At 35.4% G+C, this 26,399-nt stretch overlaps 1 protein-coding gene across 6 annotated transcripts in view; it reads right to left on the bottom strand.

Moving 5' to 3' along the window:
• Positions 1-26,399, bottom strand: part of MAPK10 (mitogen-activated protein kinase 10) — a 358,682-nt gene that overhangs the window by 158,534 nt on the left and 173,749 nt on the right. For 4 of the 6 annotated variants that reach the window (XM_030921036.1, XM_010370610.2, XM_010370611.1 and 1 more), the window contains one exon: positions 9,483-9,554. Coding sequence is in view for 3 of the 6 variants with exons in the window: in XM_010370610.2 (XP_010368912.1) it covers positions 9,483-9,548 (66 nt within the window). In the remaining 3 variants the exon portion in view is untranslated. Of the gene's footprint in view, positions 1-9,455; positions 9,555-26,399 lie in introns of all 6 variants that reach the window. The other 2 variants (XM_010370612.2, XM_010370613.1) reach the window with 1 other exon arrangement.

Genomic DNA, 26,399 nt, shown 5'->3' with positions numbered 1-26,399 from the left:
TCCTGAACAAAAAGAACAAAGTTAAAGGTATTACACCACCGGACTTCAAAATATACTACAAGGCTATAGCAACCAAAACAGCATGGTACTGGCATAAAAACAGACACATAGACCAACAGAACAGATTAGAAAACCCACGAATTAATTCACACATCTACAGCCAACTGCCTTTTGACAAAGCTACCAAGAACATACATTGGGGAAGGGAAACCCTCTTCAACAAATGATGCTAAATGGTTATGCATAAGAAGAAGAATGAAACTAAACCTTTATCTCTCACAATAAACAAAATACAACTCAAGATAGATTAAATACTTAAATGTAAGACCTGAAATTAAAAACCTACTAGAAGAAGACATAGGGAATATGCTTTGGGACATTGTTCCGGGCAAAGATTTTATGAAAATAAGACCTCAAAAGCAGAGGCAACAAAACAAAACAACAAAAAAAATGGATTGTATCAAACTATAAAGCTTTTGCACAGCAAAGGAAACAATCAACAAAGTGAAAATACAACCTACAGAATGGGAGAAAATATTTTCAAACTATTCATTCCAAAGGGAATTAATATCCTAAATATACAAGGAGCTCAAATATCTCAACAACAACAACAACAAAATCTGGATTATAAATAGACAAATGATCTGAACAGACATGTCTCAAAAGAAGACATACAAATGGCCAACAAACATATGAAAAGATCACTCAACATCACTAATCATCAGAGAACTACAAATCAAACCACATTGATGTGTTATCCTACTCTGGTTAGAATGACTATTATAAAAAGGACAAAAAATAATAAATGTTGGTGAGAATGTGGAGACAAGGAAGCTCTTATACACTGTTGGTGGGAATGTAAACTAGTACAACCACTATGGAGAACAGTATATAGGTTCTTCAGAAAACTACAGGTAGAACTACCATATGATCCCGCATACACACCACTACTGGGTGTTCATAAAAAATATATATATATATATTATATCAAAGAGACATCTGCACCCCCATGTTTATTGCACTATTCATAATAGCCAAGACATGGAATCAACCTTAGGTGTCCAACAACAGATGACTAGATAAAGCAAATTAGGTATATACACTCGATGGAATACTACTGAGCCATAAAAGAGAAATGAAATCCTGTCATTCTCAGCACCACGAATGGAACTGGAAGACATTATGTTAAGTGAAATAAGACAAGAATAGGAAGTTAAACACCACATGTTCTCATTCATATATGGAAACTAAAAAAAAGTTGATCTTATAGAGGTAAAAAGTAGACCAGAGGGTACTGGAGGCTGAGATAGGTAAGGGTTGGGAGGAAAAAAGAGATTTGTTAAAGGGTATAAAATTAGAACTAGACAGGAAGAATATAATATGGTGTTCTATAGCACTGTAGAGTGACTATAGTTTATATTATAAATTTCAAATAGTTAGAAGGAGGATATTGAATGTTCCCAACACAAAGAAATGATAAATGTTTGAGATGATGGATATGCTAATTACTCTGATGTGATTACTATACACTGTATATCAAAACATCACTATGTACCTCCATAAACATGTAGGATTGTTATGTGTCAATTTTTTTAAGTAATTAAGTTAAATTTTTAAATGGGAGGGATATTAAACTAATAAATTAGAAAAATTACCAAAAACTCTTAAAAATATGTGTTGAAACAATGAATGGTAAAACCAATAATCAATCAGTCAACGAGTAGATAAGGAGCCACAAGGAGTTTTTGTGTCATAAGAAAAAGGAAGACCAGTCTTAGCTCAGTCCCTTTTACTTCTAGTGCTGCTTAAATTTATGATTTGTTAATTAATTAATTTGTACCCTCTGTGTCACAGGCTTTCTCAAAATCAGGAAATAATTTAAAATTATTCATAACTAAATCATCGGTAAATGTTTACAGAGGACAGTAAGTTGATAAATGTTAGATAAATGTTAGGTAAACACTGATTTATGATTAGGAAAATAACGAAAACATAATTAAATCTATTAATATATAATTGTAGGATATGAGGATGTTGAAAAATTGATTTGATTTTGAAAAGCAAGCAAACACATTTCTACTTAGGAAATGGTGTTTTTCTGCTGGGTTTTCATTTTCCCTCTTTCATTGAATATTTTCTGGAGTAAGATAAACTTCTAGCCCTGGGAGTTAAGGAGGAAGATGCCCTGGTCCTGACCCTGAGATAGTACCACTGAGTGGGGAAAACAAATCTATAAACTTAGTAGTAATGCACAAAGAATGCGGTAAGTGCTGTAGACACCGGTGAGTGTGTAGGAGTTGGGAGGCCACAACACACATTATTTCTCTGTGAATATATCCCCTGGTTAAAATCTTGAATAATCTGTTCAGTACAACAAAGTTCCAAAAAGAACACTTTCATGAGTCTTTTTAAATTTATAGAGTGAAATGTAACAGTTCTGTATCTCTGTTCAATTGAGAAAAGAGAGCTAAGACTACTTACCTATTTCTCAGGAGAATCAAGAATTTTGCACTTTATATTCCCTGTAGGTTTATATTTTTGTAATTATTGAATTAATACCAGTGCCAACTAAAGATTATTCTTTTATTGTCCAACATTACAATGAAAAATTTCCCCCGAGACTATAACAAGAAATCTCTTGCCTTCAAAAGCTACTTTGGTGGGTTAAAAAAAAAAAAAAAAAAAAAACAAGAGTAACTTTTTAAAAAAAGTCAGTGAATCCCATATTCTTCAAATAATTCAGTTAAGAATTAAGGTAAAAACTATTATAGATAACGTACATATTTTCTGCTGACAAATACTATTCAGCAATTTTATTTTCCATATTTCTCTGATTCCTTACAGACAATAGTGAAAAACTTAGAAATACGACATAATTGAAAACCCCATGGACTAAGGCTCAAGAGACTGAAATTCTGGACACAGTCAATCATTAATTAGTTATTGACAAGTTTTTTAAGGTCTTTGAGTATTGTCTCTTGGGCAAAAAGTTGAGAGTAGCCTTAGCCAAGCTGGTGATAAGCTTAAACACCATAGCACATAAAGGATCTGTGAGATACCCCAGGAAATGAGAAGCTTCCACGGAGCATAGTTTGAAAGAAAACCCCAATAGATCATTCTGCCTCTAAAAATCAATACATTACTTTCTTTCAATTGCTAGAGAAGTGAATGAGGCACAGAGCTACAGGAAAAATAAAAATTAATGTTATTATCAAGGAAAATTCTACACGGAAAGTAAATAAAATGTCCAGTCACAAATGGAAATAGTTTGCTTACTACGTTATTTCTAGATTTTTAAAAAATGTTATATGCATGCATATTTTCTATGTATTAAAAGCTCATAGCAAGCAAGAAAATCCAGAGTCATTAAGAAAGTTCATGTTTCACTTTTTATTCCTTTGCTTTAAAAGAACTTTCATTAAAAATGAACATTCTGTATCTGCACCCAGATGTAGAAAGTTGAACTGAAAAATACTTACAACATACACAAAGACTTTCTGTATTTTAAAAAATGGCTGAAAGTTTAAGGTTATGTTAATTGATATTGTTTTTGAGCTTCAGATTTAAACTGGAAATATGTAAAACATAATTTAGTTTTTTGGTTTTGGTTGGTATGTTTTTTAAGTGTCAATGGCATGCAAATGGCTAGGAGAACGAAAGGCTAGGGAAATAGCTCAGTCATACAGCTTGCAAGTGGTAAGCCCAGATATTTAACCTAAAAATTCAGGCCTACTCATTTTCCACCACACCAGGATCACTGTTGCAACTGATTACATAAACAAAACATGTATAATTCATTTACTCATTATGCAAATGTCTGATGAGAGCCTACTGATACGGTTTGGATATTTGTCCCCTTCAAATCTCATGTTAAAATGTAATCCCCAGTGCTGGAGGTGGGGCCTGGTGGGAGGTGTTTGGGTTGTGGCTTGGTCCTGTCCTCACTATAGTGAGTGAGTTCTTGTGAGATCTGGTTGCTTAGAAGTGTGTGGAACCTTCCCCAATTTTTCTCTTGCTCCCACTCTGGTCGTGTGAGATGCCTGCTCGTCCTTTGCTTTCTACCGTAATTGTGAGCTTCCTGAGTCCCTCACCAGAAGCAGATGCCGGCACCACATTTCTTGTACTGTCTGCAGAACCATGAGTCAGTTAAACCTCTTTTCTTTATAAATTACCCAGCCTTAAGTATCTCTTTATAGCATCACAAGAACTGCCTAATACACTGACCCTATGTCAGATACTATTGTGAGTGTTGCAGTACAGCAGTGAACGTGATGGTAAATGTTTAACAACTGGCTGCGGAAGAGGAAAAATGGGAAGGGGACCTATTTGCAGTATTTGCACATTTCTGTAACATAAATACTCCGATTGTGACAGATTTTAAGTTACCAACTTGGCATCATTAAACTTTGAGTTGGAAAGTTGTGCATATTCAGCTCTTGTGAGCCTCTGTGAACTGGCCCCAGCAAGACACTGAAAAAAATCTGGTTCATGTGCAAAATGCATTCCAGTGGAGAGAGGGAAGCAAAATTCCAGACCAGCAACATAAATAGAACATTAGATATTGATGTGTTACGGAGGCAGGGAAGTTGGGTATGCAGTCGGGTGGTTAGGACAATTTGAAATAGGGTTGTCAGGAAAGATTTCCTTAAAAATGACATTTGAGCGAAGCCGTGAAGATGGTTGAGGAGTGGTCCAAGTGGATAACAGAAGAACATTTTAGGATAGAGGTTTCTAGGGGGCTAGATAATAAAGGCTTGGGGATTTATTATAAGGATTTTGCTGAGTGAGATGGGAAGACATTGAAAGATCTTTCTCTTTTGTTTTAGTTTTAGTCAAGGAGTGACACGATCTCACTTATATTTTTCAAAGACAATTCTTTCTAATGTTTTAAGAGTAAACCGCTTGGGGGTGGGCAAAAGTAGAAGCTCCAACAATAATTTAAGCAAGAGATAAGTGTATCTTGGATCAGGGTGGAAAAATAGTGAGAATCGGTGAGATTCCAGTTAGGTTTTAATTATAGAGTCAACAGAATTTGCTGAACGCTTGAATATGGAATGTGACCCAAAAGATGATTCCGGGGATTTTATTATAACTGGAAGGGTGGAGTTATCAGTTACTGAACTAGAGTAGACAATGGGAAGAGTAATTTTAGAGGAAAGACGAGATGTTGCTTTGGAATGCGTACAGTCTGATATGCCTATTTGACATCTAAGTGGAGATGTAGCACAGACAGTTGAATATGAGTCCAGTTCCAGGAAAATGTTTGGGTTGGAGATAAAACTGTGTGATATTCAAGATAATGATAATATTTAAAGCACTGGGACTCAGTGGGAGCACCAGAGAGTGAATGTAAATTTATTTAAAATTTAATCATCTATTTAACAAATACATGTTCCAGTACTGCTCTCAGTGCTTTGCAAGTATAAACTCATTTAATTCTCATACCAAGCCTAAAATGTAGGCATTATTATTTCCTCCTTTTATAAATAAAGAAACTGAAGCACTAGAGATCAAGTAACTTGCCCAAGGTCACAAGTAAATGGCTAGTAAGTGATAGAAATGGAATTTTTAACCAAGGTTGTTTAGCACTGGAGTTCTTATTAGAGAAGTTGTCTAATGGCCTGAGGCTTCAGGAACTGCAATAACTACAGGTTAGGGAGATGAGAGAGATCAGTAAATCTTATTTATAGCAGGTAACACATTTTACTTTGTCATAGAAAATGTATGCTCAAGGAAAGTAGATACAGTAGGTATAGAGTATATGCAAAAACTATGTTTTGTTTCCCTTTATGCTTTTCTATATTTTCTATAATAAACAAATATTAATTCTAGAATCAGGAAAAATTGCATTAAAATAAAGCAAAAGAGTTATTTTTAAAATCTTGTTTCAAAATGCATATCAGTCTCTATTTACAACACAGCTCAAAGAGAAGGTACAATGATAATCACCGCTGAAAAACTGAAGGGAAGCTCTCTGCTTAAGTATGAATAGGGTTAACATATAATTTATTGTCCAAACTAGAACAGTTCTTGAGAGTAAAAGAGAGTACTATCAATTATATATTACAACAGGGTTAAGTTAGAACTGTTTTAAACATACTTGAAGTATATGTAGGTGCCCCAGGGAGCCTTCTCCTTAAAAATAGGGTTCTCATGAACACAAAGAAGTCAGCTCTTATCTAGTCCATGCACACTACCAAACGTTGTTGCCACCTTCTTACTTTCCCTTCTAGGTTAAATATACCGTTATTTGTCATTATTGTTGGTTAACATTTTTACTATTATAAGTACTGGTTAGAATTAGGCATCACAAAACAAACTGAGTACCACCTCTATATTATTATAGTGGGTTTAGAGATATTCTATTTGAGGCTAATCAGTTGTTATGATGAGAAATACTACAGTAGTCTCCCCTTATATTCAGAGAATACATTTTAAGACTCCCAGTGGATGCCTGAAACCACAGATAGCACTGAACTCTATACATATATACCTACGACAAAGTTTAACTTATAAGTTAGGCACAGTAAGATATTAACAACAATAACTAATAAAAAGTAGAACAATTAAGTAAAATAAAGGTTACTTGAACAAGAGCACTGTGATACCACAACAGTCAATCGATAACAGAGATGGCTGTTATGTAATTCACTGGCAGATGGCATTATATGGACATGCTGCACAACCTAAGTGGGATGGAGCAAGATGGCACAAGATTTCTTCACACTACTCAGAACAGTGTGCAATCTAAAACTCATGAGTTCTTATTTCTGGAATTTTCAATTTAATATTTTGAGGACCACAGTTAACAGTGGGTGACTGAAACTGTGGAAACCGAAACCACAGATAAGGGGGGACAACTGTACAGAATGAAGCCATTTTTATGGTTAAAGTCCCATTTCAAGGATTTGAAAAGAAATATTAAAATCTTAAAGTGTAAATATAATCAAAGAAGAAATCACTTTACAATAAAAGTTGAAAAAAATACCTTTATTCCCATTCTGACTCAAATGAATTAGAAACAAAACACCTATTCACTTCCATTTCCTAAGCTACTTTTTTTTTAAATTATACTTTAAGTTCTGGGATACATGTGCAGAACATGCGGGTTGTTACATAGGTATACATGTGCCACGGTAGTTTGCTGCACTTATCAACCCATCATCTACATTAGGTGTTTCTCCTGATTCTATCCCTCCCTTAGCCCTCCACCTGCTGACATGCCCTGGTGTGTGATGTTCCCCTCCCTTTGTTCATGTGTTCTCAGTGTTCAATTCCCACATGTGTGTGAGAACATGGGGTGTTTGGTTTTCTGTTCCCGTGTTAGTTTGCTGAGAATGATGGTTTCCAGCTTCATCCACATCACTGCAAAGGACATGAACTCATCTTTTTTATAGCTGCATAGTATTCCATAGTGTGTATGTGCCACATTTTCTTTATACAGTCTATTACTGATGGGCATTTGGTTTGGTTGCAAGTCTTTGCTATTGTGATGCTATAAGTGCTGCTATAAACATACCTGTGCATGGGTCTTTATAATGGAATGATTTATAACCCTTTGGATATATACCCAGTAATGGGATTTTTGGGTCAAACGGTGTTTCTGGTCCTAAATGACTACTGGGTAAATTAAGGCAGAAATAAATTATTTGAAATCAAGGAGAACAAAGACACAATATACCAGAATCTCTGGGAGACAGCTAAAGTCGTGGTTAAAGGGAAATTTATAGCACTAAATGCCCTCAGGAGAAAGTGAAGAAGATCTAAAATCAACACCCTAACATCATAATTAAAATAACTAAAGAAGCAAGAGTAAACAAATTCAAAAGATAGCAGAGGACAAGAAATAACTAAGGTCAGAGCAAAACTGAAGGATAGATACACGAAAAACCCTTCAAAAAATCAATTAATCCAGGAGCTGGTTTTTTGAAAAGGTTAACAAAATAGAACAAAATTTTTCCCTTGCTGGTGAGGAGTTGTGATCCTTTGGAGCAGAAGAGGCATTCTGGTTTTTGGAGTTTTCAGCCTTTTTGTGCTGGTTTTTCCTCATCTTTGTGGATTTATCTACCTTTGGTCTTTGATGCTGGTTACCTTCAGATGGGATTTTTCTGTGAATGTCCTTTTTGCTGATGTTGATGCTATTCCTTTCTGTTTGTTAGTTTTCCTTCTAACAGGCCCCTCTGCTGGAGTTTGCTGGAGGTCCACTCCAGATCCTGTTTGCCTAAGTATTACCAGCAGAGACTGCAGAACAGCGAATATTGTGCCTGTTCCTTCCTCTGGAAGGTTTTTTCAGAGGGGCACCCTCCAGATGCCAGCCAGAGCTCTCCTGTATGAGGCGTCTGTCCACCCTTGCTGGGAGGTGTGGGGTTAGGGATCCACTTGAGGAGATAGTCTGTCCCTTAGCAGAGCTTGATTGCTGTGCTGGGAGATCTGCTGCTCTCTTCAGAGCAGGCAGGCAGGGATGTTTAAGTCTGCTGAAGCTTTGCCCACAGCCACCCCTTCACCAGGTACTCCATCCCAGGGAGATGGGAGTTTCATCTATAAGTCCCTGACTGAGGCTGCTGCCTTTCTTTCAGAGATGCTCTGCCCAGAGAGGCGGAATCTAGAGACAATCTGGCTACAGCGGCTTTGCTGACCTGCAGTGGCCTCCGCCTGGTTCGAACTTTCTGGCGGTTTTGTTTACACTGTGAGGGGAAAACCGCCTGCTCAAGCCTCAGAAAGGGTAGACGCCCCTGCCCCCACCAAGCCTGAGCATCCCAGGTCGACTTCAGATGGCTGTGCTGTCGGTGAGAATTTTCAAGCCAGTGGATCTTAGCTTGCTGGGCTCCATGGGAGTGGGATCCGCTGAGCTAGACCACTTGGCCTCCTGGTGTCAGCCCCCTTTCCAGGGGAGTAAATGGTTCTGTCTCACTGGTGTTCCAGGCACCACTGGGATATGAAAAAAAATCTCTTGTAGCTAGCTTGGTGTCTGCCCAAATGGCTGCCCCGTTTTGTGCTTGAAACCCAGGACCCCTGTGGTGTAGACACCTGAGGTAATCTGCAGGTTGCGAAGACCATGGAAAAAGCCTAGCATCTGGGTCAGAGTGCACCTTTCCTCATGGCACAGTCCTTCATGGCTCCCCTTGACTAGGGGAGGGAGTTCCCTGACCCCTTGCACTTCCTGGGTGAGGTGACGCCCCACACTGCTTCAGCTCTCCCTCTGTGGGCTGCACCCACTGTGTAACCAGTCCCAGTGAGATTACAGAAGTTGTCTAATGGTACCTCATGTGGAAATGCAGAAATCACTCATCTTCTGCATTGATCTCGCTGGGAGCTGCAGACTGGAGCTGTTTCTATTTGGCCATCTTGCCAGCTCCCAATCCTAAACTACTTTTAATATGATATAAATACTGACTTTGGTGTGGAATATATGGACATGGTATGTCAAAGTGGAAATACAAGGGAATATACTGTACCTTGTTTTACCTGTAAGGAACACACACCTGACAAAAGGCAATTTTCACATCCAATGTTGGTTCACTGCAGTAGTATAAGAAATGGAGGCTCATAAATACCTAGAGGAAAAAGAAATGGAACATAAATTTTCAAATTACTTCTTTTTCATTACATAACAATATAGATTTTGGCATAATTTGAGTTATATGCAAAGTATCATGCACAACATATCTCCAACATAACCCTTATCTTGACCTATACTATACCTTTCACAAACTGTATTTGATAATGAAATAAGGTTAAAAGGTCCTATCTTTTATAATGATCAATTCCATCACACTCATAAAGATTAGCTATAAGAAAGAGGACATACCTAATAATTTAAAGGGAAATACATCTTGTTATAAAGAATTTTCAGTTCTTAACATTTAATTTAAAAACCCTCAAACATATGCTGAACAGGATATATGTACTTACTGTAGAATAAAAGCACTATTAAATAAAATATAATCTATAATAGAATTCTATATACGACTTGGAGTAATTATATTAGAGCTTAGTGTATCAGTATAGATAAATTTTTCTTTTTTTTTATTATTACACTTTAAGTTCTAGGGTATATGTGCACAACGTGCAGGTTTGTTACATATGTATAACTGTGCCACGTTGGTGTGCCGCACCCATCAACTCATCAGCACCCATCCACTCGTCATTTACATCAGGTATAACTCCCAATGCCATCCCTCCGCCCTACTCCCTCCCCATAATAGGCCCCAGAGTGTGATGTTCCCCTTCCCGAGTACAAGTGATCTCATTGTTCAGGTCCCACCTGTGAGTGAGAACATGCGGTGTTTGGTTTTCTGTTCTTGCGATAGTTTGCTGAGAATGATACCTTCCAGCTGCACCCATGTCCCTACAAAGGACACGAACTCATCCTTTTTTATGGCTGCATAGTATTCTATGGTGTATATGTGCCACATTTTCTTAATCCAGTCTGTCACTGATAGACATTTGGGTTGATTCCAAGTCTTTGCTATTGTGAATAGTGCCGCAATAAACATACATGTGCATGTGTCTTTATAGCAGCATGATTTATAATCCTTTGGGCATATACCCAGTAATGGGATGGCTGGGTCATATGGTATTTCTAGTTCTAGATCCTTGAGGAATAGCCATACTGTTTTCCATAATGGTTGAGCTAGCTTACAATCCCACCAACAGTGTAAAAGTGTTCCTATTTCTCCACATCCTCTCCAGCACCTGTTGTTTCCTGACTTTTTAATGATCGCCATTCTAACTGGCGTGAGATGGTATCTTATTGTGGTTTTGATTTGCATTTGTCTGATGGCCAGTCTGTTCATATCCTTTGTCCACTTTTTGATGAGGTTGATTGTTTTTTTCCTGTAAATTTGATTGAGTTATTTGTAGGTTCTGAATATTAGCCTTTGTCAAATGGGTAGATTGCAAAAATGTTCTCCCATTCTGTAGGTTGCCTGTTCACTCTGATGGTAGTTTCTTTTGCTGTGCAGAAGCTCTTTAGCTTAATTAGATCCCATTTGTCAATTTTGGCTTTTGCTGCCATTGCTTTTGGTGTTTTAGACATGATGTCCTTGCCCGTGCCTGTGTCCTCAATGGTATTACCTAGGTTTTCTTCTAGGGTTTTTATGGTATTAGCTCTAACATTTAAGTCTCTAATCTATCTTGAATTAATTTTCATATAAGGAATAAGGAAAGGATCCAGTTTCAACTTTCTACTTATGGCTAGCCAATTTTCCCAGCACCATTTATTAAATAGGGAATCCCTTCCCCATTTCTTATTTTCCTCAGGTTTGTCAAAGATCTGATGGCTGTAGATGTGTGGTATCATTTCTGAGGACTCTGTTCTGTTCCATTGGTCTATATCTCTGTTTGGTACCAGTACCATGCGGTTTTGGTTACTGTAGCCTTGTAGTATAGTTTGAAGTCAGGTAGCATGATGCCTCCAGCTTTGTTCTTTTGACTTAGGATTGTCTTGGCAATGCGGGCTCTTTTTTGGTTCCATGTGAACTTTAAAGCAGTTTTTTCCAATTCTGGAAGAAAGTCATTGGTAGCTTGATGGGGATGGCATTGAATCTATAAATTACCTTGGGCAGTATGGCCATTTTCACGATATTGATTCTTCCTATCCATGAGCCTGGTATGTTCTTCCATTTGTTTGTGTCCTCTTTTATTTCACTGAGCAGAGGTTTGTAGTTCTCCTTGAAGAGGTCATTTACATCCCTTGTAAGTGGGATTCCTAGGTATTTTATTCTCTTTGAAGCAATTGTGAATGGAAGTTCATTCATGATTTGGCTCTCTGTTTGTCGGTTATTGGTGTATAAGAATGCTTGTGATTTTTGCACATTAATTTTGTAGCCTGAGACTTTGCTGAAGTTGCTTATCAGCTTAAGGAGATTTTGGGCTGAGATGATGGGGTTTTCTAAATATACAATCATGTCATCTGCAAACAGGGACAATTTGACTTCTTCTTTTCCTAACTGAATACCCTTTATTTCTTTATCTTGCCTGATTGCCTTAGCCAGAACTTCCAAGACTATGTTGAATAGGAGTGGTGAGAGAGGGCATCCCTGTCTTGTGCCAGTTTTCAAAGGGAATGCTTCCAGTTTTTCCCCATTCAGTATCATATTGGCTGTGGGTTTGTCATAAATAGCTCTTATTATTTTGAGGTATGTTCCATCAATACCGAATTTATTGGGAGTTTTTAGCATGAAGGGCTGTTGAATTTTGCCAAAGAACTTTTCTGCATCTATTGAGATAATCATGTGGTTCTTGTCTTTGGTTCTGTTTATATGCTGGATTATGTTTATTGGTTTGCATATGTTGAACCAGCCTTGCATCCCAGGGATGAAGCCCACTTGATCATGGTGGATAAGCTTTTTGATATGCTGCTGGATTCGGTTTGCCAGTATTTATTGAGGATTTTTGCATCGATGTTCATCAGGGATATTGGTCTAAAGTTCTCTTTTTTTGTTGTGTCTCTGCCAGGCTTTGGTATCAGGATGATGTTGGCCTCATAAAATGAGTTATAGAGGATTCCTCTTTTTCTATTGATTGGAAAAGTTTCAGAAGGAATGATACCAGCCCCTCCTTGTACCTCTGGTAGAATTCAGCTGTGAATCCATCTGGTCCTGGACTTTTTTTGGTTGGTAGGCTATTAATTATGGCCTCAATTTCAGAGCCTGCTATTGGTCTATTCAGGCATTCAACTTCCTGGTTTAGTCTTGGGAGAGTGTAAGTGTCCAGGAAATTATCCATTTCTTCTAGATTTTCTAGTTGATTTGCATAGAGGTGTTTATAGTATTCTCTGATGGTAGTTTGTATTTCTGTGGGGTCCGTGGTGATATCCCCTTTATCATTTTTTATTGCATCTATTTGATTCCTCTCTCTTTTCTTCTTTATTAGTCTTGCTAGCAGTCTATCAATTTTGTTGATCTTTTCAAAAAACCAACTCCTGGATTCATTGATATTTTGGAGGGTTTTTTGTGTCTCTATCTCCTTCAGTTCTGCTCTGATCACACACCAGGGTCTATTATGGGGAGGGGGTAGGGCAGAGGGATGGCATTGGGAGTTATACCTGATGTAAATGACGAGTTGATGGGTGCTGACGAGTTGATGGGTGCAGCACACCAACATGGCACAAGTATACATATGTAACAAACCTGCACGTTGTGCACATATACCCTAGAACTTAAAGTATAATAATAAAAAGAAAGAGAGAGAGAAAAAAACAAAAATAAATAAAATATAGTTACTGTTGAAACATAAAAAAAAATCTCTCACTGTGATGGTGAATTTTTCGGTTTTCTTTTGTAGTCTTATAATTGTGTTAATATTTGCTTTACACTTTTTGAAGTAACGCTAAGTGCATGTAAGTCCAAGACTGTTACATTTTCTTGGGGTGTTTCTCTTTTGTCATTAAGTAATGACTATTGTAATTCTTAATAATACTTTTTGCCTTAAAGGTTATTTTGTTAATATAAGATACTAGCTCTCTTTGGTTTAAATATTTTTTATGTGGTGGGGATATCTCCCTTAGTACTTAAAAATCTCTTTCAACTGCTCTGTGTTATGGGTTAGTCACAATAGCTTATAGCTGAATTTTTTTTCTTTAATTATATTTAATGTAATAGTCATTGACTTCTGACTTTTATTGCTTTCATCACTGCCTTTTGGGTTTTACGGTTATTGTAGAATTGTTTGTTTTGACTTCTTGTTGCATTCCATCTCAGCAGTTCTGACTTTCCAAAATCATGGAAAGAACAGTTTTTTATAATTAAAAAAATATATATCTGGGAGTGCTACAATGTCAGATCAGCTCACATAGACTACAACTTGTGTAACCCATTGCCATTTCCCAGTCTATAATTTAAGCCATGCATAGTGTCTACTGTTTAGTAAAAAGAAAAAGAATTGGGAAATTACTGCAATATGATTTCTTAACAAGAGTAATCTCATTGGAATTGAAAGAAGGAAAGAAACCATGACAATAAGCTGTCTGCAGTGCACCAGAAGTCCTTAAACATGGCTGAATTTCCAAAACTGAAGTTGTTACCACTCCGTGGTTCCTCTTTTGTGTCTATTCAGGTTCCACACATTATTTCTCATATCTGTGTGCTGTCTATGTCGATGGTTACCATATTACTGAATCGTTATAGTACTGGGAATAATTTGCTGTACTAGCTATCTTGTTTGGTGTCCCTTTTTCTCGTTGGTGATAACTCTAATGTTAATTAATTTTCTTCCTGCTGGTTGCAAATCATACTATTTTGTGCCATCAAAATTAAAGAATTTTACTTCTATCTTGTTATATGAACAGTATTTTAAGAAACATCTAAGTTTCAGATGTAAAACTATGGAGGTATTATTTATGATAAATTAGATATTATTTTAGAAAGTATTTTATGCATTTATATACTTATGGTTGGAGACATTAAATTAGTTTGGCCTTTCTATTGAGGTTAACGGTATACTTCTGGTTCTTTGTCGGTCAGCATGCTCTAAATCAGAGGTTGGCAAACTTTCTGTAAAGGCCAACTAGTAAATTTCTTAGGCTTTATAGCTCATACAGTTCCTCCCACGATTACTCAGTTTTGCCACTGTAACGTGAACGCAGCCATTGACAATTTATAAACTAATGGATGGCTGTGTTCCGATACAATTTTATTTATTAAAACAGGTGATTAACTGAATTTGGCTGATGGATCATAACTTGCTGCCTCCTGCTCTAAATGATGGCACATCTACCTTAGAATTTGACAATATCTTAAGGTGAGCATATGCACAGTTCTTATTAGAAAACTAAATTTAATTCTATTTTCTACTGCAGCCCTTGAAAAGATAATTACTTGTTTCAAGACATATTTTTCATCTGGTCTTTTGCATATTATAGGGAGAATCCTTTCGAACATGGAAGAGTCAAAGTGTGTCTATGACAGCTTGCAAGCATATGTATGATACAAGAACACAAAGTCCTTTTTAATTAACAATGACTTTGTGTTCTTGTATCATACATATGCTTTCAGGTTGTTATAAAAGTCATTTATAGTAAATCTGTTATGTAATAAATACAGAAATTACTTATAAGTAATGACATTGTATACTGACTGAACTTAGAAACAGTTGGACCTTTTTTTTTTTTTTAATAATTAGTAGTTCATGGTTCTTCCTTGTATATATTGCATTTCAGTGACAAACCATGGAATCCTGGAGCTGCCCAGAACAATTTGATTTTTCCATTTTTGAAGCTTCTTAAACCTCCTGTGGTTTAGTTGACACATCTCATATACACAAGAATTTAAGCATTGATCTAAGCTGTGAAAACACATCATAGTTACATTATCTTACAGCAGCTGCTGTGCACCAATTCAACATAATAAATTCTCTAGTGTATCTCATTCATGCAATTTGGCCTAGTGCTTTGTTTGGAGTATCCAGTAATTCCTACAGACATATAATAAAGAGAAACTCAGTAGAGTGTATAGCATAGCAAGAAATGCACATACGGGGCTTTTCCCAGAACAACTAGTGATTGAAAGCACTAAACTCCCTAAATTAGTTTCTCCTTCTCTTTCAAGCTATTTACAGGTCGTATATTGCACCCATATATTGTCACTAATTTCACTTTAGCATAATATTGAGATACCACCTTGACCATTTGTGTTGCTTCTATGCAATGGGCCAAATGCTCTCTGCCATGCTACCAGTGAAAACAATTAGCAAACACATTTTTTGTAATTTGCTGGGATTGTCATTGTAAACATTCTTTATCTTTTAAGGTGTCTTCGTAGAGCAAGAAGGTTATGCATTGACTTCATAACTTTTTCAGCTATGGTGTTACACTGGAGTCTTTGTAATGCAAACTAGGAAAGGTCAGGACGCTTGCTTTTCATAGTAAGATTATTCATTCATTAAAAATTAAAACACATTGTTTGTTTCGGGGCGGGGGTGCTGGATGTTATTATTTCCCACATGCCCACTTCAGCAGTACAGAACTGAAACGTCCTTGCTGGGTAGCATATCTGAAGTCACTGTGCTTGGATTCTTTCCTTCATATTTCCACTACTGCAAACTCCTTGCTCCTAATTTGTTAGCATCAAATGTATCGCAAATTCACAGGTTTCAATATAAGGAGATAATTAAAAAACGTAGACTTGTACTTTTAAAATTGGGTTCTTCTTTCATTCAATAAACATTTTCTCAATATTATTTATATACCAACAATAGTGGTAGGCCCTGGGGTTGTGAAGATTAATAAAACATAGTTATTTTCCTTGAGAAGATCTTAAATAGAAAGGAAAAGACATATAAATGAATGGTTACAATATTATATGATATTCATAACAAAAGTAATGAACAAAGTGCTGTGAGAAGACTGAGGGAAATTCACAGAGTGACTGGAAGACTTCCCTGTTTCATGCATGCTACACGACAGTGAACAACAATGAAACAATGTATTTTGAATGCTGAAAATGAACAGTTTGAAAATAAAAATACCATTTAAAATAATATCAAAACCCATGAATGCTTACAAATAAACCTTAAAGAAGTGTATAAGAATTATACACCTTTATACTATGTGAGTAAATATAAAGTACCTTTTTGGTAATTTCTTTCAAATATAATTGCCTCTTTAAAACACAACTAATAGCAATGTTTTATGAGGCCTAATGTGTGTATAAGTAAAATATGTAACATCAATAGCTCAAAGGATTGTAGAGGAAAATGGAAGTATACTATTATAAGTTTCTTAAACTATATGTGAAACAGAATATTATTTGAAGCTAGATTATTACAAATTAAAAATGCGGGGTGTTAACTCTAGAACAACCACTAAAAAAAGAAGAAAAAGACAATTTAAAGCTTCACAAAGAAAATATAGGAGAATATCTCCGTGAACCTGGGGGTAGGCACAAATCCAAAAACAAGCTAATCATGAAAGGAAAATAAATGAAAAAATAAATTTATAAAATTAAAAATACTACTAATTTTAAAATAACATTAATAAGCTGAATATGCGAGCTGAAGGCTGAGAGAAAATATTCGTAATGCATGTCTCTAATAGAAGACTTTTATCTGGAATAGATAAAGCATTTCTATAATTTGTAATATAAAGATAAAGTCTTCTCCCCACCTACAGTCCACTATCCATTGAGCAAAAGACTTGGAAAAGCACTTCACCAAGGAAGATAAATAAATGGCCAATAAACACATAAAAATTTCTCAAAATTATAAGTCTTCATTATATTTTTTAAACACTCCCTAAAATGATTAAAATTTAGAAAACTGATGACATCAAATGTTGGCAGGGATGTGAAGCAAATGAATTTTCACACGTTGCTGCAGGAGATTGAAAAATGGTTCTGGTAGCTTTTAAAAAGTTAAACATATTCCTTCAACCTAAGTGTCTATCAAGAGATGAACGGATAAAGAAACTGTGGTACATATATATACACAATGGAATACTGTTAAGCCGTAAAAGAGAATGAGATCCTGTTATTTACAACATGGACAGAACTGGAGGACTCTATGTGAAGGGAAATAAGCCAAGCATGAAAAGACAAATGTTCTCACTCATATGTGGGAACTAAAGAAATTGATCTCATGGAGATAGAGAATAGAATGATGATTACCAAAGGCTGGGAAGGGTGGTGCAGAGGAAGGAGTTAAGAAGGAATAATTAATGGGTACAGAAATACAATTAAATAGAAGCAATACGATTTAGCGTTCAGTAGGATGAGTCTAGTTGACAATAATTTATTGTATATTTTAACATAACTAAAACAGTGGAATTAGAATGTTCCCAACCCAAAGAAATGATAAATGCTTGAAGTGATGGATATCTCAATTATGCTGATTTAGTCATTACACATGGTATGCTTGTCTTAAAATTTCATATGTACCCCATAAATATGTATCGCTGTCATGTATCCATAAAAATTAGAAATTAAAAAATTACTCATAATACTATCCCCACAATTCAAGAATTTCTTCTCTAGGTATTTTCCCTAAGATAAACGAAAACATGCAAAAAGACACTTTCATAAATGATCATAGTAGCATTATTATAATATCCAAAAAATAGAAACATCTCAACTGACCAAATGCAGAATCAATTAACAAACTATGGTACAGCAGGAAATAGGGACAATTACTGATAAATACAGTAACATGGATGAATACTAAATACATTTTGCTGAGCAAAAAGAGCCCAACAAAACAGAGTACATACTGTGTAATTTCATTTACATTAGTTCTAGGAGAAGAACTAATTTATAATGAAAGAAGTTAGAACACTGTTTGGAGGGTGAGGAGTATTTTCCAAAAAAGGCACATGGCGTTTTCAGACTATCCTCTGTTCGTTGGAATGTGTGTTTCAGGGATATATGCATTTTTCAAAATTCATCCACCTGTACGCTTAAGAATGGTTCATTTTGCTGTGTAAATTAGACTTGAATCAAAACTATTTTCTTAAAAAATTAAAACATTAACAAAACAGTGGCTACTGTCTGGCAAAAATTATACATAAAATCCCTGGACACGCAATTAAATAACCTCACATATTAAAATTTAAAGAGTAAATTGCTCCTTTTGTTTCGTTTTTTACTTACTGATTATATTTAGTATTTTTTTCCTATGGAGAATTTATTTTCAAATATAACAGAAAACCTAAAATGGGAAAAGTTCTAGAATTTATTAATTCAGTAGTTTAATGGTTCCTTTCATCTTCCTGCTTTACAAACCTCACCTTTTCTCCTCAAGAGTATTTCCTATTAGTGGCTATTATGAGTGTTTGGCACATCATACCAAATGTGCATACACATCCATGCATACACAACAAGGTCCAGCCGAAGACTGAAGGACCACTCATTCCTTGTATCATTTGACCTTTTTTTCTGTAAAATATTTCAGACATATCCAATAGTATATGTTTCATATGTTTAAACAATGTTTGATATGTTTTATAGGGTTTAAGTAATGTAATAAACACGTGTGAACCCCGCTGCCCAGTTTCAAGAAGTAGGCATAGCTAATGTCTTTGAAGCTCCCTGCATGCCCCTTCCCAGTGGCATTCCTCATCTCCCCAGGATAATTGTCTCAACTCTTGGATTTTGCATTTTTTATTTCTTTGCTTTTAAAAAACAGTTTTATCACACTAAAGCAATATTCTTAAATCAGATATTGTTTAGTTGTGCATATTTTCAAAATTTCATAAATGGATTAAGCATAACATAACAAAAAAGAGATGTTGTCATATTTGATACTTGTTTCACTATTCAACTATTTCATTGCTATATGGTATTCCACTAAAGGAAAATACCACAATTTATTTATCCACTGTTCTTTCTACAAATATTTGTGTTTTTTTCCAGGTTCATTTTTATTATTTATTGTGCCATTATAAAAATATTCTAATGAACTTTCTTGTATGTGTATACTGGTAGAAAAACATAAGAGTTTCTCTAGGAATATGTGTAGATGTGGAATTATTGTGTTTTAGGCTATGCACAAGTTTACTAAATAATGGCATTTTCCCTCTAAATTTAGTTGTTCCAATTGCCACACCTATTAGTAATGTATAAATATTCTCATCAACCTCCTTTCAAATACTGAATATGTATTATACTTTTCAGTTTTTGACAATTTGAAGGATATAAAATAGTATCTCAATATGATTTTAAGGTACACATATATTTGTGAGCCCTTGTATATTTCTTTTTTCATAAAATTCTTCAACTTTGCGGGTTTTATTTATACATTGGTCCTTTGTCTTTTCTTCTTGATTTTTAAGGAACTTTTTTTAGATTCTGGATATATTTTTCACTGTTTATTTGTTTTTTTATTTTATTTCAAACTTGTGGACTACTTTTTATGCTAATTATCACATAGTTTAATAAACAGAGATGGTTAATTTTAATATAGTTTATTTTATTAATATATTTTTCAAAGCTTAGCATATATATTATTTATGATTTATTTCACAGAAACATTTAACCATATTTTCTTCTATATTATTTAAAGTTTGGCCTTTCCTGAAGTTTCTGATCTGTCTGGAATTATTTTTTGTGTACAACGTGAGGTAGGGATTGCCAAGAACGCTGGAGAGTCTGGGATACTATCTTACTTGCAAGTTCACAAGTTAGCCTTTGACAGTTTTATGGATATTGGCAGAAGATACAAGACTCCTGGGTCAGATATGAGGGTCTTTATTACTCAAAGGAATGGCAGCAGTTAGACCACCAGAACTCATATCAGTTCCTTGGGCCCCAGTTCCCATAGGGTGATATGACATTCAGGTGACCCCAGCACAAACAGTTGCATTATTGAAGAGAAACCTCAAGCTAAGGGAACCCAAATCTTTTGTAATGGGCAGTAAACATGCCTAACCTTTGCCCCAGAGAGCCCCATAGTCATTAGATCTACCCTGTCCTCCAGAAGGAGACACTATCTCTATCTTTCAAGGCTGTTGGCTATATAATCATCCTTAGCAAGATGCTCTGGAACAAACTAGTGTTTCTGTTTGCAAAACATGTGGAAATATGAGAGGGCCGTAGAGAATTGCCTTCCAACAGGATTCTACTTCCTCCCCTTCTCCATATAATGACCAATTGGGGTGGATCAGCATGATTTAATGCAGTTTCTTCTTTCCTCAGATGTCTGCAGTGCATACCTTGACATAATCAGGTTTCCATGTATGTCTGTGTCTGTTCTGGGCTCTGTATTCTATTAATTCATAGTCTATCATGGCATCAATGCAACATATTTTCACTTATTACACTTTTATAATAGTTCCTGATCTCTGGCAGAACACTTCCCTTGCCGGCGCGAGGCAAACAGCCACTTGTTCTTCTTCAGGACTATCTTATCTATTCTTATCCTTTCAGTCTTCCTTAAATTTAAAAAACCTGCAGAAGCTCCAATGCAAAACATTTTTCCTTGCATTTCAGACCTTCCCTCCCGGATTATTTTGCTTCCTCATAAAGTTTATTGAAAACTTCCTATAGTAAGCTCTGTGCAGGTCTCCAGTATGAATTCCCACTATAGATAGGTGTAAATCTTGTTTCTTGTACTCTGCATGCTACCTTTTAAGAACTGAAGTTCTGAGTGGCTGGCAAGATGGCTGGCAAATTGTCTCTGTTTGCAGATGACATGATTTTATAGTTAGAAAACCCCATTATCTCAGCCCAAAATCTCCTTAAGCTGATAAGCAACTTCAGCAAAGTCTCAGGATGCAAAATCAATGTGCAAAAATCACAAGCATTTCTATACACCAATAGTAGACAAACAGAGAGCCAAATCTGTTTTGAACTCCCATTCACAATTGCTATGAAGAGAACAAAATGCCTAGGAAAACAACTTACAAGGGATGTGAAAGATCTTGAAGAGCAAGGAGAACTACAAACCACTGCTCAGGAAATAAGAGAGAACACAAACAAATGGAAAAACATCCCATGCTCATGATTAGGAAGAATCAATATTGTGAAAATGGCTATACTGCCCAAAGTAATTTATAGATCAATGCTTTCCTCATCAAGCTACCATTGACTTTCTTCACAGAATTAGAAAAAAGTACTTTAAATTTCATATGGAAACAAAAAAGAGCCTGAATAGCCAAGGCAATCCTAAGCAAAAAGAACAAAGCTGGAGGCATCACACTACCAGATTTCAAACTATACTACAAGGCTACAGTAACAAAAACAGCATGGTGTTGGTACCAAAACAAATATATTGACCAATGGAACAGAGACCTCAGAAATAATGCCACATATCTACAATCAGATGATCTTCGACAAACCTGACAAAAACAAACCGTGGGGAAAGGATTCCCTATTTAATAAATGGTGTTGGGAAAACTGGCTAGCCATATGCAGAAAACTGAAACTGGACCCTTTCCTTACAACTTATATAAAAATTAACTCGAGATGGATTACAGACTTAAACATAAGACCTAAAACCATAAAAACCCTAGAAGAAAACCTAGGTAATACCATTCAGGGCATAGGCATGGGCAAATATTTCATGACTGAAACACCAAAAGCAATGGCAACAAAAGCCAAAATTGACAAATGGGATCTAATTAAAGAGTTCCTGCGCAGCAAAAGAAACTGTCATCAGAGTGAAACAGACAACCTACAGAATGGGAGAAAATTTTTCCAATGTATCCATCTGACAAAGGGCTAATATCCAGAATCTACAAGGAACTTAAACAAATTTAAAAGAAAAAAACAAACAACACCATCAAAAAGTGGGTGAAGGATACGAACAGACACTTCTCAAAAGAAGACATTTATGTAGTCAACAAACATACGAAAAAAAAGCTCATCATCACTGGTCATTAGAGAAATGCAAATCAAAACCACAATGAGATAACATCTCATGCCAGTTTTAATGGCAACCCTTAAAAAGTCAGGAAACAAAGATGCTGGAGAGGATGTGGAGAAATAGGAATGCTTTTACAATATTGGTGGGAGTGTAAATAAGTTCAACCATTGTGGAAGACAGTGTGGCGAGTCCTCAAGGATCCAGAACCAGAAATACCATTTGATCCAGCAATCCCATTACTGGGTATATATCCAAAGGATTATAAATCATTCTACTATAAAGACACACGCACGTGTATGTTTATTGCAGCACTGTTCACAATAGCAAAGACTTGCAACCAGCCCACATGCTTATCAGTGATAGACTGGATAAAGAAAATGTGGCACATATACACCATGCAATACTATGCATCCATAAAGAGGATGAGTTCATGTCCTTTGCAGGGACATGGATGAAGCTGGAAACCATCATTCTCAGCAAACTAACACGGGAACTGAAAGCCACACTGCATGTTCTCCTCATAAGTGGGAGTTGAACAATGAGAACACATGGACAGAGGGAGGGGAACATCACACACAGAGGCCTGTCAGGGTGGGGGCCATCTGACAAGGGAGGGATAGCATTCGGAGAAATACCTAATGTAGATGATGAACTGATGGGTGCAGCAAACCACCAGGGCACGTGTATACCTATGTAACAAACCTGCACATTCTGCACATGTATCCCAGTACTTAAAGTATAATAAAAAATAAAAATAAAAAAAGAAGTAAAGTTCCAGTCATCAGACATCAGCAGATGGCCTGTGACAAACAGTGGTCTCAGCTCATTTACTTCTCTGCATGCATCCTTTCACATTGTTTTCAATTTCTCAGAACTTTTCATGCTTTTATTTTTGACAACTCAGCTATGCATTCCGAAAGATATTTTGTGTGTTTTATGTTAACATTTTTAGGGATTTTGCACTGATAGTGATTTTCAGGACATCTTATCAATCCTTGCCAGAAACAGAAGTCACATATTGATAGTGTTTTAAATAGTGCGTTTTGAACACAGTAAACATTCAACAAAGTGTGTTTAATTGAACTGAAAAGAATTTATCTGGGTTTCTCTGATGTTACTGTGTCATTCTTAAATAACACAGTACCTAATTAGGCATTACTACCATTAGATGACTTTGCCTCTTCTTAAAACTTTGCAAACTTACAGAATATTTTGAACATACAGAAAATGATATAATTGAATTTTTGTACTTCCCACCAAGATTAAACTTATGTTAACATGGTGTCCAATACTTTTTACTCCACAATTATACATACTTAAAAGCAATATATAATCATTTTTGCATATTTTGTAATTTCAAAATTTCACACAAATATAGTATATTCTTTATATTTGTTACAAACTGCTTTTCATCTCAGTCAATATCATGTTTGAAAAATTTATCTATCTCAGCCCCAAATCTCCTTAAGCTAATAAGCAACTTCAGCAAAGTGTCAGTATACAAAATTAATGTGCAAAAATTACAAGCATTCTTATACACCAGTAACAGACAAACAGAGAGCCAAATCATGAACAAACTTCCATTCACAATAGCTTCCAAGAGAATAAAATACCTAGGAATCCAACTTACAAGGGATGTAAAGGACCTCTTCAAGGAGAACTACAAACCACTGCTCAGAGAAATAAAAGAGGACACAAACAAATGGAAGAACATACCATGCTCATAGATAGGAAGAATCAATATCGTGAAAATGGCCATACTGCCCAAGGTAATTTATAGATTCAATGCCATCCCCATCAAGCTACCAATGAGTTTCTTCACAGAATTGGAGAGATTTTAATACATCTTCCTCAGTAATTGATAAATCAAGGGTAAAAAAATCTTAAGGACGGTATATAAAAGTATAACTATCTTTTGTTTTTTATATAAACTGTTATAAAATAACAAAAGAGTGAGAAATTCTCCTATTAATTTGTTGAGGTTCATAAACTATCATACAAAGATAATATAAGACAAGAAAATTATAGTACAATCTTATGAACACACAGGTGAAAAATTTTAAAAAATTATCAACCAAAATTATATGTTAGGAAAAAAATACACAAAACCAAGTAGAGTTTATCCTAAGTATACAAGCATGTGGCAAATTGAGAATATCTAATAATATAATTCAATACATTTAACTCATTAAAAGAGAAAAATCCTTGTCATATTCAAAGATAGAGAAAATAATTTGATACCACTTCAAATCTATTCATGGTTAAAACACACAAATACATTTCGCCAACTAGAAAAAAAGACATTTTCCATAACTGGGTAAGAGTTATCTATCAAAAGCAACAAATATCATATTTAATGATGAAAACAAGAAAAAGGGACATTCCCTCTCAGGTTTAATAAAATATAAAGATGTCTGCTATCATTGTTTCTATTCAATAGTACCCTGGAAATGAAATGAAATTTTAAAAATTGGCATACAAATTGAAAAAATCAAACTGCTCTCCACTGAAGACAATGGGATTGTTTAGATAGACATGGCTATAGCAACCACCAATTATTTTAACTAATAAAATAATTAAATAGAATTTCTGGAGATAAATCAATAGTTTCTGATAATACCTAATGTTGGCAATTTTATAGGGAAATACAAAGATTAATACAATAGTTAGTATATAAGATTCTAATTGCTTGCTCCTATACAACAATATTAAAGAACAAATTGACAGTAGTTGGTAAGGTTGAAGCCATGTAAACTAAACAAATCAATGATTCCCCTTCTATGTATCTATACTGAGAAACTTGACACAAAATGCAAGCAGGGATCATGTTCATTATTTCTCAGTTTTTAATAGTAAAAAAGTCAACAAAACTAACAACTACCATGAGAGAAATTTATTCATGAAGGAAAATACAAGACTTGAAGTGAATAAACTGGATCTAAATGTAACAATATGGATACATTTCTAAGGCAATGTTTAAGAAGCACATGAAAATGACAGCACTGATGTATTCACATATATAAAATTTAAAACACTGTTAATGAATAAAAGGTGAAGTAGGAAGCACCAGAAACCTGCCTCCCTACCTAGACAACAATTGCACTGACAGAATCTGCATGATGTAACTATTTTGGAACTCTGGAGTCTATTGAAGGCTCACAATTTCTAGGCTAATCCTCAGTATGAAGAAAGCCCATGCCAATCAAAAACAAAACAAAACAAAAGTTAAAAACAGCAAACTTTAGGACAGAAGGAGAATCTGATTTCCATAGTTATCATATTAGTAGACTCAAATTTTCAGTTTTTACATTGGTGAAAAAAATTGAAGAGAACACGATAAAATGGAAAAATAGTCCATGTTTATGGATTGGAGGAATCAATATTGTTAAAATGTCTACACCCTACTCAACGTAATTTACAGATTTGATTCATTCCCTATCAAAGTACCAATGACATTCTTCATAGAAACAGGAAAAACAGCCCTAAAATTTATATGGAACCACAAAATACCCAGAGTAGCCAAAACTGTCCTGAGCAAAAAGAGCAAATCTGGAGGAATCACCTTACCTGACTTCAAATTATATTACAGAGCTAAGGTAACCAAAGCAGTATGGTACTGCCATAAAAATAGACACACAGACCAATGGAACAGAAAAGAGAACCCAGAAACAAATCCATACTTCTACAGTGAACTCATTTTCAGCAAAGCTGCCAAGAACATACATTGGGGAAAGGACAGTCTCTTCAATAAATGGTGCTGAGAAAACTAGATATCTATATGCAGAGGTGCTGAGAAAACTAGATATCTATATGCAGAAGAATAAAACTAGACCCTAGTCTCTCACAATAAGCAAAATTCAAATCAAAATGGATTACAGTCTTAAATGTAAGACCTCAAACTATAAAACTTCTACAAGAAAACTTTGGTGAAACTCTCCAGGACATTCACTGGGCAAATATTTCTTGAGGAATACCCCACAAACACAGGCAACAAGAGCAAAAATGGACAAATAGGATAACAAGTGAAAAACTTCTCCACAGCAAAGGAAACAGTCAATGAAGTGAAGAGATAACCCATAGAATGAGAGAAAGTATTTGCAAACTAT

This window comes from Rhinopithecus roxellana, chromosome 2 (assembly GCF_007565055.1).
Source record: "Rhinopithecus roxellana isolate Shanxi Qingling chromosome 2, ASM756505v1, whole genome shotgun sequence".
Lineage (NCBI taxonomy): Eukaryota > Metazoa > Chordata > Mammalia > Primates > Cercopithecidae > Rhinopithecus > Rhinopithecus roxellana.
This window is presented reverse-complemented; position numbering and strand designations above follow the sequence as displayed.